The following is a 19101-nucleotide window of genomic DNA, read 5'->3' as shown; positions in this document are numbered from 1 at the left end:
TTACAAACAATTATCCTTTGGGCATTTTGCTGTCGTTTAGGGTGAAGCTGTTCATTTGTCTTGCATATAGGTAGAAGTCCTTCTTTCCTTGGCATTCTGTACAAGGCTTTGCTGCTCTTTGACTTAAGGGCAAAGTGCACAGAACATTTTGTGTGTGATCAGTACACAATTGATATGTCTGTTGTTTAGGGAATGGCCAGGCAAAGAGGGAGGAATGCTTTTGCATCTTTAATTGTATAGAAGACGGAATTTCAACAGGCATATCTCGTCATGCCCTCTTTTCCACCTGCAGTTGTTTTTTTAAATAGTTAAGGGATCAGGGCTGTGGCATGAAGGAGAGTTAGCTCTTTCCTTGTTGGAGAGCTGTGAACTTTATTCTAAAATACTAATATGTTGGCAAAACTATGATTCATAAAGGTATTTCAGTGCTTTAAGTTGCTTCATTATCTTCTCGTTTTATGATTTCTTTATCATCTATATGATGATAATAATAATAATGTACTTTAAAGGAAGCACTGTACACCATTAATCCAATTTATTCATTTCAGTTGCCATTCTCCTGAGTCCGTTACTGTATTATTAACCCCCTGTCTCACTGGGTTGCTAATGAGCAAATTCAAACCCTGATTAGAGGATGCAACTGACATGGGCGCATTGGCCAGGAATTGGTTGGGTAAGTGTTAAGATTTATTCGATCCCCAAATTAACCACATTCATGTAACAAATTACATCTGGATGAGGCACCAAAGGAAACACACTTTCAAATAAAACCGCTTTATGATTTCCTTCCCTCTGCAGCTGGTGCATTTGGGATTAGTCACACTGGTCTTACAACTACTGGGTTGGGACCAGCATGAGCCCTACCACCATGCAAATATATGTGAAAATGTTAAGAAATGGGCCCCCAAATGAATGTCTGGGTTAAAAGTGGGTCCTGGGTCCAACAAAGGTTGAAGATACCTTGCCTAGGCCATAGGTTCTTCTTGTCCATGTTAGCGTGGCAGTACTTCTGTCAATATAATACAATAGTGTGGCAGTCAATATAACAATTCATGTGTTCAGGTTTTGTAGATTTCTGCATATTCCCTGTCTACTCTGGAAGTTTCATCTGCAGGTATCTAGAAACTGAACATGTGAATCAGTCCTACTTCAGGAGAGTTCTGGATCAGCCTGCTATTACACCGTATATTTCATTCTGCTGGGGGGGAAAAGACTGCTGTCGCCATAATAGATTATAGAATTGTAGAGTTGTGCCATATGTTGGTTTAATTGTTGTTAAGGACTCTGCTCTGGGTTCTGTTTGCTGGTTTCTCTTGAATGCAGCTCCTCTTCTGAGGTGGCCAGCCACATTTGGCTGTTTCCACTGTGGCCACTGCTGCAGACCTAATGAGGCAGCAATGCCAGCAGGAGAGTTTAGAAGAGGATTATATACGTACCTCACTATAAAATCCTCTTCTAGGCTTTTTTGCTGGGTTGGAGCCAAATTACTATCTCTCTAGGTCCGGGATGCCTAACTAATGGTCCTCCAGATGCTGTTGGATTACAGCTCTCATTAAACCTGGCCATTGCCCATGCTGGTGGGAGTCCCAGTACATCTGAAAGGCTACAGCTTCTCCCTTCCTGCCCTAGCACCCAAAACAGCCACCATTCCTGAGAGTTCTATTTTGTATTCTTATCAATAAGTATTTGTGGCTTGGTGCTGAATGGAAGGGTTTATGTGGCAGCCACGGGCAGTGAAAAAGAGTCTGCAAATGGCTCCTGGAACATACAGGATGTGATGGCGTCCACTCACTTGCACAGAAACTATTTGGCAAAACAAAAAACCAAAGAAACTGTTTCCCACATAGGAAATATCCCCCACCCCAAATACACTTCCCATGTGAGTCTCCCAGAAGGCCACAGGTGCTGGTGTCCAGGAGGTAGGTTGTTCCATAGAGTGGATGCCACCGTCGAAAAGTCCCACCCACTGGTTGCCATCAAGTTGAAATCTATCACCTTGGGGAAACAATGCTAGAGAGGTCCTGGAGAACAGGAGAGAAAAGGCATGCAATAAGAAATTGGGGGGGGGGGATGATTTGTGTAATCAAAGAACAATTTCCCACATGGTTGTCAAGTGCCTGCAAACACCCTGTGCAATGCAGATATACAGAATAAATGTGTAATGTGTTAGGAGTCCTTACAGGGATAATGAAATAAGGATTAATATAGGAGGCAAACTGTGTCCATATTTATTTATTTGTGTGTGTGTGTGTATGAAAGAAGTATTCTGTGCATTCTCTTCTTCACTGCAATACTGTGATTTGCACATCCTGGCTGAATGAAGAAGCTGGAAGCATGTGCTGCTTTTGTTGCTTGCCTCTGTGTCGCTGCAGCCTCTGAGTGTTTCCTCCTCTCTCCTGGCACTGCTGCATGCCTCTTTCCACTGGGAAATCCTTGGTATGAAACTGGTCATAGAAGTTGCAGTTGGCACTGGGCTGTTTCCTCACTGCCCACCCCCACCCCCTTGTTTCTCTTTTCTCTGCACATTCTTCTGTCACATAAACTATGGATGGATGGGCTTGATCACAGCCTGAACTACTGGATGGTTGGATTCAGATCCAGAGCACAGCAAATTATGTCTCTAACTCAAGTGGAGGAAGGCTTCCCATCTTGTCGAAACTGGTCATCTAATATAGAGCTGAATGGCACCCAGGAAGCTTTTGGAAACCCCTCCGCAGATTATGATGAGGAGGAATTTCTGCAATACCTTTGGAAGGAATATTTGCATCCCAAGGAATACGAATGGGTTCTGATTGCTGGATATATTATTGTGTTTATTGTGGCTCTTGTTGGAAACATCCTGGGTGAGTAACATTTTGTATACTAGACTCCTATAGCTATTATTATTGTTTTTATTGGATTCTTTTGATTTATTGGTTTTTTGTTGCTCGTATGGGATATATATATATATATTTAATGTTGTGTTTTTATATATGTTGTAAGCTGCCCAGAGTGGCTGGGGAAACCCAGCAAGATGGGTGGGATATAAATAAAAAAATTATATTATTATCATCATCGTCATCATTATTATTGTGCTGTCATACCATCTTTTTCACACCACTTGTATACTGACTGTACTGATAAAACTTTAAAAACCAACTGTACAACACTGAGATTTAGAAATATTATTTCTTTTTCTGACTGTGGAAAAGATTTCTGTTTATTCTGAGGGTTTTGACATTCATAATCTTTGTTCTTTTCTGTTGGGATATGATAGAAGCATTTGATAATACAGCCACCTGAGACTGTTAGAAATGCAATTTCCATTAAAAAAAAAAATCTGATGGTAAACATATTTATTTGAAGGATTTCAGTAGCCTTTAACTTGTTGAGGCATCAGTCTTATACTTAGTTAAATGGAGTAAATATCATTGAACTCAACAGATATTACTTCTGTTCAGATGTGTATAGGATTTCACTGTAAGTGTCGATTTCATTAGAAAACATGTTCCTAAATCCAGACCTTGTAACAAGTCAGTAATAAGTGAGGAACACTTTGACCTTAAGCAAATTACATGGAAGTAAGTCATATCAAGTTCAGTGAGTCCTCAGGCAACATATTCAGCTATTTCGTTTATTGGTTTACAGACTGAACTGCTGCCTTGCTTTCCAAAGGCAACTGGTGTGTTTTTTATTGCTGTCCACAGAGGAGGGGTGCTGAATTCTTCAAGCCTCATTCATATAATCAGAACACATTTTTTTTCATATGACACTTTACCCTAGTGGTTCCATTCATACCAAGAGAATTTTGAATGACGAGTTCTACTTCATTCAACAGAATTCTGAATGAAATTCTGAATGAACATTCAGCCTGAGAAAGAGAGCAGCTGTTCTTCACGGTTCTCAATACTGATGGCTCTTGTATCCCATAGTCTTGGTGGTGTTATTTAAGACAATCTCAGATCTTAAAGCTGCCATTTGCCACATGCCAGTTGCAGTTTGCTGAAGTCAAAAAACTGTATGGAACTTTGGCCCTCCCTGAGAACATATCAATTGCTGTACACATATGGTGTATGGGTTTTGAGGATGGGGAGGGGAGATAAAGTTAAACCCATCCCTTCTATATCATCCAGAGCCTGTTGAGAAGGGACAGAAGAATTAATCACTGAAATTCTGCACCAATCCAACTCACAGACCTTAGGGGAAGTGCATCTGTGAGAAATGGGAAGATGAAAGTGAAGTTGGGTAAAGCATGGTAGGTAGGGTTGAGATAGTATAAAAATCAGGAACTGAGGGAAAAAGCAAACAGGAACAAGAAAGGATGAAGCATTAATTCAGGCATTTATAGAAACAAAGGAAAGGTGCATGTAAATAGGAAGTAAGGGAGCAGATAAAAGCTGATAAAATGATAGATAACGAAATGTTGCTTAAAATGCATGAGATGTTTTGAGGGAATGACTGATCCACATTGTTTGTGGCAGGATCAGGAAATACATAGGAAGAGCAATGTCAAATAGAGGTGATGAGGATAGAAGTTTTAGAACTCTCCGATGAGCTAGAGCTGCTGCGAACATTCCAAAAAGCATGCTCAGGAATGTGTTTGAATGCTCCAGTACATTTGTGAAGCAAGCATGACCCAGCTATTGAAATGCAAAGCACCCACTGCTGCTACTCCCTCCCCCTTAGCTAGTGCCTATAAGGATCACAAACCAGATCAAGGGAAGTAATAGTACCACTCTATTCTGCCTTCGTCAGACCACACCTGGAGTACAGTGTCCAGTTTTGGGTGCCACAATTTAAGAAGGATATTGACCAGCTGGAATGTGTGCAAGAGGAGGGAGACCAACAGATGAGGAGAGGGGGTGTGGAACCAGGCATCTGGCTGAGTTCAACAGGTGTGAATCATGAGAGGCAGAGCTCCCCACTCCCCTCATCCACCTTGTACAGAAGTCATAACTGAATTCTGTAAAACAGGTTAAGAAAGAGGACATCACACAAACATCCCAAACTAATTCATTTTTTGAAACTGATCGGTTACAAATCGGTGTCAGGGGAGCAGGTTCACCAACAGGTCAGAAAGGAGACTCAGAGACTCAAAGTCAGTTGTTTTATTTAGGAAATTAGTATGCAACAGAGATTACCCAGGCATGAAAACGTTGCCAAGACTTGCTCTTAGCACTTCCTCTTCCTGCTACACCTCTTCTTCTGGACATCTTCCAAGCAGACACAAACTCTGGCAGGGAGAAAAAATGAGAAAATCCAGCATACCTAAGACAGGAGGGTCCCTAAATGTCAGGAGTGGCTCTTCAGAGGACATAAGAGATTGTAACAGGAAAGAGGAATCTGAACAATCTCAGTGCTCACACAGAAACCTTTTCAGTCTGAGACTCTATCATTGTGAAGCCTAATAATTTGCAACAGGTGAGCCCTAATGTGCATAGTTACAGATAAAAAGAGGCAGACATTCACTCTTGTCTTGAGACTAATCATTTTGAGCAATATTTTCTCATATTATTGATTTAGGCTGCAGTTCTATACACACTCACCTGGAACTAAGCCCCACTGGATTCAACAGAGCAGCTAACACAACCAATTGCTAGCCATTAGAACAATGAATACTTTTTTCATTTTAAAACAGTGTTGCATTTCTATTTTCCCTTCAGGATTTTCAAGGCTAGAGAGGAGCAGATTGGTGCTGCATAGGCTTTAATCCCATAAAAGCAGTGAGACCTTTCATCAGCAAAATCCTCAGTAGATCAATTAATTTGCTTTTGGTGGTTTGAACCAATTTAACTGGATCCATGTGCTTTGTGGATTAGATGCTTAGGTCAATATTAAACTGCACGGCACCAGCACAGCACGACATGGTTTAATTAAAAAGTAATCAAATCTATATTAAAAGCGTGAGTGCTATCACCCTTCAAAGAAACGTGAGCATTTCCACACTAGGAATTCACTGCACTGGTATCATCGCCTTTATTTCTGATAATCTGCTTACCCTGTTTTGGACTATAACTCTATCGTTCCTGTCCATTGGCCAATGCTAGCTGTGGCCAATAGGGTTTGTCGCCCGAAATGCCTGAAAGGCACGAGGCTGGCAAAGGCTGCTCTGTGCCTTTAACACAGGACTGGCCCAGGGCAAAAGACAAGATGGCAGCCACCACCATTCCACCTACTGAAGCTGGTTGGACCTTAATCCCAACACTGGTGATGGGATGGCATAATCCACTGTAACTGAGGAGGCAGCACAGAATAGAGGGCCCAGGAGAATCTACATGGCAACCGATGGGTATGGTTGAGGATTCAAGATAACTGTGAGGGGGCTGCAACTGCTGCCTCAGGTAGCTGTCACACTCTGCCTAATGATAGGGCCAGCCCCTCTTTAACAGCTGCCATTGACAGCTTGCCACACACACAGTTTTCCCAGCATGGAGATGCAATGATGAAGGGCTATGCTTCTGCTGAATTATTTCTGGCATATAAAGACAAAGGTTTGTTTCTGAAAAGTATGGCAAGAGAATCACAAAGTCCTAGTGCATGAGTAGGCAAACTAAGGCCTGGTGGCTGGATCCAGCCCAATCGCCTTCTAAATCTGGCCTGCAGATGGTCCGGGAATCAGAGTGTTTTTACATGAGCAGAATGTGTCCTTTTATTTAAAATGCATCTCTGGGTTATTTGTGGGGCATAGGAATTCATTCTGGTTTTTTTTTTTCAAAATATAGTCCTGCCCCCCCCCCCCCAAGATCTGAGGGACAGTGGACCGACCCCTTGCTGAAAAAGTTTGCTGACCCCTGTCCTAGTGGGTGTGGAATTAGTTTATCCTGCACATTTACCCCTGCATTTCCTCAGACCTCATTTCCTTTTGAAAGAAGCTCTTACTTTTCTTTGAAGCAGCATTCCTAAACAGCATGAAATCGGTACTCCGGCAGATATCTTTTCATTCTTCCCATTGAATAGTCCAAGTGAGATAGCTTTATTAAATCCTAAGGAAGGTAGGTATTTCAAGGGCGGCTGAAGATGTTTTGCTGCCCAAGATGAAACAGTAAATCACAAGGTAAAGGTAAAGGTACCCCTGTCCGTATGGGCCAGTCGTGTCTGACTCTAGGGTTGTGCGCCCATCTCACTTAAGAGGCCGGGAGCCAGCGCTGTCCGCAGACACTTCCGGGTCATGTGGCCAGCGTGACGAAGCTGCTCTGGCGAGCCTGCACCAGCGCAGCACACGGAAACGCCGTTTACCTTCCTGCTATAAAGCGGTACCTATTTATCTACTTGCACTTTAAGGGTGCTTTCGAACTGCTAGGTGGGCAGGAGCTGGGACCGAGAGACGGGAGCTCACCCCGCCGTGGGGATTCGAACCGCTGACGATGTGATTGGCAAGCCCTAGGTGCTGAGGTTTTACCCACAGTGCCACCTGCGTCCCTAAATCACAAGGTAGGGGACCTTTTAAAGCCAGGGGACATGTTCCCTTGAGGACATCTTCTAGGGCACAAATTCTAGTGGTCGATAGGACAAGATACAAAAGTGGACAGAGCAACAGATGTGACTTTCACCTTTGTGCAGAGGTTGCATTTCAGCTATGCAGAAGTCAAAGGGATACACATACTTATCCACTTATCCATTCTCCATCCAGACATTATCATCACTCAAGGACACATTCTGGTTAGGCAAAAGCCTTTGAGGAGGGTATGGAGCAAGGCCAGTGAATGGTGTGACCTGGGGAGGTATGTATCCTATGGAGAATCCTGAGAGTCAAGCAGAGAGACCTGGAGGTGCCAGTTGTCCTCAGGCCTGAGAGTCCCCATCTCTTCAGTAAATAGTACTTCCCAGGTCAAGGTACATAATGTCTAAGGAAAGCCAGTTCTGGAACCTCAGGCAAAACAAATATCTGCAAGCAGCCCACACTTGCATCAAAAATACATTGATAATAAATTCAATAACCAAAAATTCCCTGCCCTTTCATGACACCCAAAACCAGTTACTTCGGGCAGCTTCCTCACTCTGCCTAATGGTAAGTCAGGCCCTGATCTATGTGCTGATAGAAAAGAACTGGTTTAAGTTGCACTGCATTCTTCATTCAAATTATTCATAGGAAGAATTTGGGCAGAAACGGATAGGGAAAAATGCAAGAGAAGTCCTATAAGTCAGTATATGTTGACATCAGTTATGAGGATGAACACAGCAGCGACTGCCAACTGCCAGATTGCAATGATGCAAAGATATCAGAGCTTCTGATCTGTTGTGGATGCTATTTTCCTGCCTCTCTTGAGAGGGTATCTTTGGCTTATCTCTTTTGTCCTCCCTCTCTCTGAAGCCTCTCAGATTTCATATCCTCTGCGAATGCAATTTATGGCTTCAATAAAATCAGCAATGATTATACAGAAAACTTCATAGACTTCTAAAAATGAAAGTTCCCTAAGGTGATCACTTGAGACCAGAGATGGCTAAACTGTGGGTTTCCAGATGTTGAAGGACTACAACTCCCATCACCCCTGACCATTTTGTTGTGCTGACTGGGGCTGATGGGCATTATAGTTCTACAACATCTAGAGGTCCATAGGTTAACCACCCCCACTTTAGACCGTATGCTTCTGAATAGCAGTTCTGAATAGGAGAAGAGGTAAACAGCAGAGGACTTATGCTCATGTCCTGCTTTTGGTTTCACATATGCTTCTGGCTGGCCAATATGGGAAGAGAATGCTGGACATCTATTCCGGATCATTTAAAAACATCCATAGGTCTGCAATCCATAGAAGCAACAATGAGCAAACTCCCTTCGGACAGTCCAGTGTTGGGAAAATGTGCTGTCCGCTTGAAAGGGAGCCTCTCTTATGCAACCAACTTGCACTTTCTTTCTGGTGGTGCTGGGGAAATAAGGCATGGGGTAGGAGAACGTGACAGTGAGGTTGGAAGTAGCCTATGAACCACCAGCTGACTATCCACATTCTACAATTTTTTAATGTTATGCATGCTCGCTCGCTCACTCACTCACTCACTCACTCTCTTATATGTGATGTCTCTCATTTGTAGCCCATCCTTTCTCCAAAGAGCTCAGGGGTTTGTGCAGCTTATCCCATGTACAGGACTAGCCATGATGGATGTGCTCTGCCTTCACATCTGGAGGTAGTATGCTTCTGAATACCAGTTTCAGAAAAAATGGTGGAGAAGTGTTCTTGTGCTCAGGACCTGCTTGTGGGTTCCTCACAGGCATGTGGTTGGTCGCTGTGAGAACAGGATGCTGGACTAGAGAGGCCTTGGAGTGGTCCAGCAAGCTTTCCTTATGTTCTTACAGTAAGTTGATGGCAGAGGAAGGTCAAGCTGATAAAGTTAGGGCATCCCCCAATGAGCTTCATGTTGAGCAGGGATTTGAACTCCTGTCTAGGAGACAAACTCCCTACTCAGCTGCTCATCCTTCTTACATGTGTGGGAAAGCGGGGTTTGCTGCCAAGCCTCACGCCATCTGGGATCATGTTTAGAACATTCCACAATTGTGAGGGTGAAGGTCTACAGGGGAGGGCCTTCTCTACTTGAGAATTTAGAACCCTGCACGTGATTCTAAATTAAATTCTAAATTCTGGGAGCCTTGACCAATAGAAGCAGCTCCTCGCTGCTGTGCAGAGCTTCACCCTCACTCTCATGAGATGCTCTAGACATGATAATGATAACACACCAGATGAAGTGAGGCTTGAGGTCAGAAAGAATAAATATACCAAATTAAGATTCATTTTCAAACCTCCCGACGTTGCCATATGAAAATTCATGATTCATGTTGAGTAGAAGGTCACAATAAATTTTCCAGTGGCCTTTTGGATCTGCAAATTAATTTCAACTACGAACTTTTCTGAGCTCCGTCAGCTGACTGGAAACTCATAACAAGTGATTTAACAACTGGTGTACCCAAAGGTGACTCCATTCACTTTGCATGTTAAGGAAGACGAGAATGTTCCATCATTTGCACCTTGCACCAGTTGCTCTGTCAAATTCTTGTATATGTGAATTAACTTGCCTGGACTTTGAATTGCATCCTGTGCTTTATACATCCTCCAACATTTCTCCGACAAAAATAGGGATATCCAATTTAATAATAATAATAATAATAATACCCCACTCATCTGACTGGGTTGCCCCAGCCACTCGCGGCAGCTTTCAACATATATAAAAACATAAAACATTAAAAAGCTTTCCTATACAGGGCTGCCTTCAGGTGTCTTCTAAGGTTGTATAGTTACTTATCTCCTTGGCTCGAGGCTTGCATAACTCCATACCCTCCAACATTTCTCCAATGAAAACAGGGACATCCCAAGGAAAAGTGGGACACTCTGGGTTCAAATCAGAAACCAGGACAGCTTCTGTAAATCTGGGACTGTCCCTTGGTGGGTCAGGCTTTACAACCATGGCTGACCTCTTATGCAGGTGTCAAGAACCGCTTGCCACATGGAGCAAAGAGAAAGGCATATTCTGGGGAGATTTACAGCTGATATATAAAAAAAAATCCATCATAGACCCTGCCAATGTGCTGCTATGATTTTTGCTAGATGGAGCCTTGAAGCAGCCAGTGTTTTGCAAAGTGTGTTGTTACTGCTCCCTTGGAGAGAGGCCTGCTATGTCTGTGCTCCCTACTAACTTCTGATCAGCACTTGGAATTTATCATGCACTCAGATTTAATAATGGTTCACCTCTCACCTCACTCAAAACCCGTCTAACCACAGAAATAGTGAGTGGGCTTTTTCTTTTGTTTACCGTTTAAGTGCACAGGCCTTTATAACTCAACAGGATCTTAGTAAGATGTCCTTCAAGAATGGCCTTCATTTTTTCAGTAGAAGAATAAAGGCCATATTTTTAAGTGTTCTATTAAGCTAGATAAAGAGATCTACGCTCCCATTTCACAACTGGCTCATGGATGATGGTATCGCAATACGGCTGACTTGGTCATGGTTTTCGCCAAGCTAGCTGGGCATTTTTGCATCTATTCCAAGCCATGTTCTGAAGCCATATGCTGAAGCTAAGCAGATATGGGCCCGGCCTACGCCTGGATAGGGGGCCACATGGGAAGTGGGAACTCCATGCATGTGTCCTCGAGTTCCAGGAGGGGAAAAAGGCAGCCAGAAAAGTCATAAATTCATTAAATCTACCCAGTGGCAGCTGGTGTCCACTAGACCTGGTGGAGCAGCTAGGATGCCATGGGGGGAGTACGGTCACAGGGAAGCAGCCACCTTGTTCTGGTTTTCTCCCCATCCATCTTTCTTGCAGACACTTACAGAGGACACTTCAGCATTGCAATTTTACAAATAGCACCTGACAAAACTGAAAAGTGTCTTACTTTGGTTCGGGGGGGGGGGGCTGTTGCTTTTTTGCTGTTGCTGCTGCTGTGGGTTCATGCCAAAGAAGCTGCACATTCCTCCAAGAATGCCATGAAGAGCTTTATGCTCTCGTCCAAGCCACACTTGCTCACCTGCCTGACCCACCGTGGCAGAAACTGCCCCTCTCCACATCTCTTTTGGCCTGGCCAGGCAGCAGCTGTGCACAAGGTGAGGAGTGCAGCTGAGGAGTGCAGCTGAGGAGTGCAGCAGGTCTCTGACCTGGACAGAGTGGAGCGGTGCATTGCATTGAAAAATATTGTTTAAAAACCAACTATGCGTATCTGTGGGATCTGTGTTTGTTTTACCCTGTGAGTTTAGATATTGCACGCAGTGCTGTAATGCATGCAGCAATCCAGCAAAACTCTTGCCCAAGACACGCCTTCCGACATCTTCTCACACAAATCCAGGGCACACACACTCACACACCACATCATGCCACCTCCTCACCGCAGCCACCCCTTGTCTGCCACATTCTCTGTGGCTGCCCCCCGCCCCCATTGTCACCTTATCTTCACTGACTCTTTCTCCTCCTCCTCCTCCAAAAGTGGTGTGCCTGCTTCTGGAAGTGTGCTTCCGGATGTGTTGTGCCTGTTCCTGGGGGTATGGTAGCGGGACTGTTAGGTGACATGCATCTGAGTTATTTGCACATTTCTTATGCTCCATGACAGCTGGCATTTTGTTGCCCTTCGGTAGGTTTAGTACTGGGTATGCAGGTGGCGCTGTGGTGTAAACCACTGGGCCTTGGGCTTGCCGACCAGAAGGTCAGCGGTTCAAATCCCCACGACAGGGTTGCTCAGTCACGTTGCTCAGTTCCTGCTCCTGCCAACCTAGCAGTTCGAAAGCACGCCAAAAGTGCAGGTAGATAAATAGGTACTGCTCTGGTGGGAAGGTAAACAGTGTTTCCGTGCGCTGCTCTGGTTTCACCAGAAGTGGCTTAGTCATGCTGGCCACATGACCCAGAAGCTGTATGCCGGCTCCCTCAGCCTGTAAAGCGAGATGAGTGCCGCAACCCCAGAGTCTGGACTTAAATGTCAGAGGTCCTTTACCTTTTACCTTTTTAGGTTTAGTATAAACCTATTCTTGAGCCTGGGGTTAAGGAGCAGGCCTGGACCCCTCACCATAATTGAATATGTGGTGCTGGTGGTGATGCTGGTGGAGAATGCTCTTCCATCAAGCACATGGGCACCTCTGCTTGTTATTTTGTCACGGAATCTGTCTCAGTGATGTTATCTGTGCAGCAAAAAAAAAATGGTGGAGAAAGGAATATAGTGGTGGTTTTTTGCACACATAATGCTCCTTGTGTGGTTTTGGGGAGGACCCATTCTTGAGACCTGTTCTTAGAAGCTGGAATTCCCCTAGTGCAAGGACCAGGACTTTGCTAGAGGCAAACCCTCGCCATTGTTTTATTGCCAGGATGAAAAGGAGCAGGCTGACCCATTGTGGCAAAATGAATGAACTGCAAACACTTCAGATGTTCCTCAAGCAAGAAAGTGATGAAACAAATTAAGTATTTTTCCCCTTCCCTACTCCTCCAAACTGCAAAATAAATCCTAAGAGGGAGAATAATATTTCTGTTGTCATGATTTTGCTAGTCAAATGCAGATTTGAAAATCTGATGCCAAAAAGACCCCCAACTATATGAAAAAAATTGTCAGTTATTTGTTGTCTGTTATGTTCACTGCTATATGCATTTTAATGCATACTCTCTTCCAATATCGGTTGGAGAACTGTCTCTCAATATTTGGATAAGTGTGAATTTCACAGGACAGCTATATTTGCATTCATGTGTTGTATTGGAAAATGTGAATTAAGTGTGAGAACCAAACCAAGTTCCTTCCCCATCCCTACCCATGAGTAAATCCCACCAAGTTCATTGTGGCTTCCTCCGTAGTAAGTCTATTCAGGATTGCAGGCACCATCAATCAACTAGATAAGCACTGAGCCAATTCCAAGATGGCGCAAACCCCTTCTCATTCTGTAATCCAGCCAAAATTATAATCTCATGGTGGATTCTTGAATTTAAAAATTGGAACTCAATTCAGATAAGGAAACCTATGAGATATGAGATACTTTGGAATACCTGGTCTTGGGAGGGTGGTACTGCAGCCATGTCTTGCTTTGTGAGCTGCTCAAGGGCATTTCATTGGACGCTACTGAAACAGAGTGTTGAAGCCCATGAGCCATTATTTGAACATTCATTTTACTGCAGTGATTCTAAATCCCTTGGGGAGGGTGGTGTGTGTGTGTGTGTGTGTGTGTGTGTGCGTGCACAGTAGACCCATGCTTTCATGTTCCTGTGCCAGCTGACCTCCATGAATTGAAGAACAAAACTCTGGATTTGGAAGTCCTCTGAACTCATGCAAGTTCCCTGTGCAAAATGCCCCCCCCCCCCGAATATTCACAGTTCTAAATCACACAGGGAGCCTGTACAGAAGGCTCCTTACTGTAGACCTTCCCCTTACAACTCAGCATGCAGGCAAACACTGGTGGGACTAGACAGCAGGCCTCCCCACCTTGATATGAGCAAACTGAATGCTTAAATAGAGCCCTGCTGAGCAGCATAATAGTAGGACATTGAATGAGCAAGACTTGAATGAGTGAGAAAAATTCTCAGGGATCATTCACACCCCAGCCAACACCTCTTTAATCTTCTACCCTCCAGCAGGAGATATAGAAGTATAATCAGTCATACCAACAGGTTAAAAAACAGTTTCTATCCATGGGCTGTTAGGCTGCTGAAGGGAAAATAATATAGTGCAACTGATTTTCGGGGTTGGTGTGTTCTGCGACAAGCACACAGAGTGCAATGAGATTGAGTGTTGGGGGGGGAGGCTTGGTTAATTTCATTGTACACAGGTTGTACATTGACAATAAAGGTATTGTTGTTGTTGTTGTTGTCAGAGGTACATTTTTCTCATTTTCATTTTCAACCTCCTGGCAACAGTATTGATGTTGATGGGCATGAGAAGGCTCTCAGCCAAGTCACAGATAATGATGGGAGCTCCCCCATCTGTAGATTCGCTTCTTTGTGCCTTCTCCAAGAATGCAGGCAGTTGTTCTTTCTCCAAGCCAATCATATGGCTTGGGCATCCCAGGCAGATCCCTCCTTTCACGCCACAACCCTGAACTGATCCTGAGCACTGCAGGAGACGTAGAAACTGTCTGAGTGCACCCAATGAGAGGATCTTAAACTGGAAGAAGGTATGAAAGATTAGGTAATGCTTAGAAGGCACAATTTTGAGAAACTTGGTTCCCAAGCCTTGCCTTTTCTGGACCAAGATAATTGCATTGTTCTGATTTGTTGCTTCCTGATGTCCATATTGATTCTTCTTTGCAAATAGTTTGTGTTGCAGTATGGAAAAACCACCACATGAGAACAGTCACCAATTACTTCATAGTCAACCTCTCACTAGCTGACGTCCTTGTCACCATCACTTGTCTTCCAGCAACGTTAGTGGTGGATATCACCGAGACGTGGTTCCTTGGGGACAGCCTGTGCAAGGTGATCCCTTATTTGCAGGTATTGTTTTCCAGGTTGTGGGGGGAGGGGCGGGCTACACTTTAATATAAATATGTATAGTGTTATGCATTGAGGTCAGGTGCCTGACCCCTCTAATCCCTGGATCCAGCAAGTGTTAAAAGTTAATTAAACCTTCTAATTCTGGGAAATAGCCAAACTAGCTTCCTGGTGAGGTGATGGGGGGTTATGGATCCCTCAACAGAAAAAGGCAGAGTTGGGAGCAGAGGTAGCAATGGTGTAAAAACAGCAAACTGGGAGAGGACAGACAGAGCAATGTTTGGTGCCTGTTTACAATCCAATTCTGCAGCTATGGGAGAAACAAGGCCCTCTTGGGGTGTTAACGCATTCGTCTCATTTATATCCAAAACTCTCCCATCATTTTATTGGCCTTCTTCCACATCACTCCATCACAGAATTTCTTCCACCACATCAGGCCTTTCCTCTAAAGCACCTGCTTTAGTGCATCCTTTCATTAAATATAATGTAACATGCCACCCCAATCTCCAGAGCAGTGAGAGATTCCAAGCACAAATTTCCCACCTGGGCCTGTGTTTCATTGGGAAAATGAGGCATGGTGAATACTGTGGTTCCTTTATGAGATATGGTTTATTTACACACATATACACACAACTTGAGCCTGCGGGGGTGGGGGTCCCCAGCATTACACTCCAAGGGGGGTTTGCCTTCTCCAGAAGCACAGCATTTGATTCAACAGACACTAGTCATTTTTCTCCGCCTCCTGCACTTTTGCTTGTCACTGCCGTTCCAGAAAGTGGTGTTGGGGGATGAGTGTTCAGACCCCTGGGCTCTCACTTGTGGGGTGCCTTAAGGTTCCGTCCTCTCCCCCATGCTTTTTAACATCTACATGCAGCCGCTGGGGGAGATAATCAGGGGGTTTGGGCTGGGTGTTCATCAATATGTGGATGACACCCAGCTCTACCTCTCTTTTAAATCGGAACCAGTGAAGGCGGTGAAGGTCCTGTGTGAGTGTCTGGAGGCAGTTGGAGGATGGATGGCAGCTAATAGATTGAGGTTGAATCCTGACAAGGCAGAAGTACTGTTCTTGAGGTACAGGGGGCAGGCAGGTGTGAAGGACTCACTGATCCTGAATGGATTAACTGTGACCCTGAAAGACCAAGGTGCGCAGCCTGGGAAGTCATTTTGGACTCACAGCTGTCCATGGAGGCGCAGGTTAATTCTATGTCCAGGGCAGCTGTTTACCAGCTCCATCTGGTACTTGGGCTGAGACCCTACCTGCCCGCAAACTGTCTTGCCAGAGTGGTGCATGCTCTAGTTATCTCCCGCTTGGACTACTGCAATGAGCTCTATGTGGGGCTACCTTTGAAGGTGACTTGGAAACTTCAATTAATACAAAATGCGGCTGCTAGACTGGTGACTGGGACTGGCCGCTGAGACCATATAACACTGGTCCTGAAAGATCTTCATTGGCTCCCAGTATATTTCTGAGCACAATTCAAAGTGTTGGTGCTGACCTTTAAAGCCCTAAACAGCCTCCGTCCTGTATACCTGAAGGAGTGTCTCCACCCCCATCATCCAGCCCGGACACTGAGGTCCAGCGGCAAGGGCCTTCTCTGGCAGTTTCCCCACTGCAAGAAGTGAAGTTACAGGGAACCAGGCAGAGGGCCTTTTTGGTAGTGGCACCTGCCCTGTGGAACACCCTCCCAGCAGATGTCAAGGCAATAAACAACAATTTTACTTTTAAAAGACAACTCAAGGCGGCCCTGTTTAGGGAAGTTTTTAATGTCTGATGCTGTATTGTTTTTAATATTCGGTTGGCAGCTGCCCAGTGTGGCTGGGGAAACCCAGCCAGATGGGCTGGGTATAAATAAATGATGATGATGATGATGATGATGATGATGATGATTATACCACCTCACTCAATTTCTGGCCCACATTACTTCCCCTCCCTTCTCTAAGATCTTGGCTTTCATCTCTCCAGTCAAAGGGGCTTATTTCTTTGCACTCTATGGTAAATTTCTTCAATCCCTTATACTGTAGTTGCTAATGACTCATTGCTAATACCTCACTTGCAGTAGGCCAGTTCTGACTTAATTAGCTCTAACACTTAGATTAATTAAAGGATTAGCAAGATCTAACATGGCTCAAATACACACTTGATTGATACTAAATACACATGCGTCTGGCCATTTCCTGTCTTTGATACTCCAGACTTAAATTAAAACCTACCACTAGCATAATCAAGAATTTAGTGTGTCTTGCACTCCCAGATTCATAACAAGAATGTGCTTTTTTAAAAAAAAGAAAAAAAGAACTGCTTTTCATTTGCAGATGATTGGCACTCTAGATGGCATTTACCTAACTAATCCTGTGAAAAGACTCCCCCCTCTCCCTCCTCCTCCTATGCACCCCACCCCCTAAATAAATTGGGTATGGGAGTCAGGAAAACCCCTAAACAGCACATGGGTGGTCCATTCCTTTGCTTTTAACAGGACTGAGAGGTGACTTTTGTTTGCTGGATTGTGCCCATGGAAGGAAAGTTAATGTGATTCTGAAAGAGTTGTTAAAAGTGCCAAAGCAACATTTCCTTCCTCCTTGTTTTTACTGATGCTTTGTTGCCCTTCTGTTCCTTTTCCCCCTTCCTAGACTGTGTCGGTCTCTGTTTCCGTGCTAACCCTGAGTTGCATTGCCCTGGATCGATGGTATGCAATTTGTCACCCTTTGATGTTTAAAAGCACAGCCAAGCGGGCCAGGAACAGCATTATCATTATCTGGATTGTCTCCTGCATTATAATGATCCCCCAGGCGTTCGTCATGGAGTGCAGCCATGTCTTGCCAGCATTAGCCAACAAAACCATCTTATTCACGGTTTGCGATGAACGCTGGGGAGGTGAGTATTTTTCACCATGGGACTGGAATTGCCCACATGGACATTATGGAAGGAAAACTATACAGTTAGTTAACAAACCCACCTTATCTCCTGAATTATTGGGTATTGGTTGAACCCAGGACTTTACATGATCTTCTCTGGCACTGGCTTTTAGCTGCCTTTAATCTCTAACTGGATTTCTTAGGTACAAGCAGTAGCAGTCAGTGAGGTGGAGTGGGTGGGTCAGGATTGCTTGTGTTGTTTCCTATAACTGAGAGGGGGGGCAAGGTAGGAGGGAGGTCTCTGTGGTGTGGACGCAGCAGCGGGAGCATCAGATTGGTTCCACCACTGCATTCACACAATGCTGACCTCCTCACTGGCTCCACCCTTCTCATGTATGTCTCAGTTACCAGAAATGATCTCTACATTGCGAAACTAGGGGAGCTGTGCTCCACCCCACTGAGCAGCACTGCTGGGTACAAGTGTTGGGTACAATGTGGTTATTGTTAAGAAGAAAGCTCTCTACCGCCCAGAAGTGTGCCCTTTGACACCTATGTTGGTGTCTGTGTTGGGCCTATATTGTGCCTATGTTGACATAGTGCACGACTTGAAGATGTGAACATAGAAACATGGGAGGAGTCTGCTGTTTTCACAGGAACTGGTCAGGTGCCTATGGGAAACATGCAAACACTCTCTCCCTCCCAACCACCACCTCATCTGTGAATTTCACAGGCCTTTAGATAGCCCAAAATAACCAGAGGTATCACCAGAATAACCAAGGGTAACTGGATACCTTAAGGACTGCCATCTTTCACAAGACCTTGCAAGCCCATGCATTCAGAGCAGCTTCAGAAGCACATCAGAAGGTGGCATACAAATAAAATGACTGATCGTTTGGATGGTCTCTGTGTCTCCCTGCCATTAGAAGTCAGGTGAAGATAGGGCCTTTTCGATGGTGGCACTCCACCTTTGGAATTCCCTCTCCTAGGAGGTGTGCTTGGGGCCAAGGAGGAACTCTTCTTGGCTCTGGCATTTTTATTTTCCCAGGCCTTTGGGTTTTTGGTGTGTGGAAGACAGGAGTGCCTGGCATGCTCTGGTCCATGGGGTCACGAAGAGTCGGACACAACTAAACAACTTAACAACAACAAATGTATTACTTCTGCTGTTTGCTATGCATTTACTATTTACTTTGTTTTGCTATTGTGGTTTTAATTTACGTTGGACTGTCAGGGGATTGAATGATTGGATTCTTCAGCAGCACACACACAAAAGGCACCTTACATATAGAAAAAACAGTATGTGAAGGAAAAGATTGAACCCTTTATCCATTTGCTTGGAAGTCAGTCCTGCTGACATCACAGCGACCTCAGCTTTTAAGTCTCCCCTTGCTCCTTATT

The 19101-nt window shown here is 44.4% G+C and overlaps 1 protein-coding gene across 2 annotated transcripts in view; it reads left to right on the top strand.

Moving 5' to 3' along the window:
- The first annotated feature begins 2420 nt into the window (after positions 1-2420).
- HCRTR2 (hypocretin receptor 2) overlaps positions 2421-19101 on the top strand; it is a 29064-nt gene continuing 12383 nt past the window's right edge. Inside the window, exons 1-3 of one of the 2 annotated variants that reach the window (XM_079970517.1) lie at positions 2421-2843; positions 14678-14838; positions 17482-17725. In XM_079970517.1, coding sequence (XP_079826643.1) covers positions 2549-2843; positions 14678-14838; positions 17482-17725 — 700 coding nt within the window. In that variant the 5' untranslated portion in view covers positions 2421-2548. Of the gene's footprint in view, positions 2844-14677; positions 14857-17481; positions 17726-19101 lie in introns of both variants that reach the window. The other variant, XM_079970516.1, reaches the window with a different exon arrangement.

The sequence above is a fragment of the Podarcis cretensis genome (assembly GCF_951804945.1).
Source record: "Podarcis cretensis genome assembly, chromosome: 3".
Classification (NCBI taxonomy): Eukaryota; Metazoa; Chordata; class Lepidosauria; order Squamata; family Lacertidae; genus Podarcis; species Podarcis cretensis.
The sequence above is the reverse complement of the archived record's forward strand: the minus strand, read 5'-3'. Positions and strand labels throughout refer to the sequence as shown.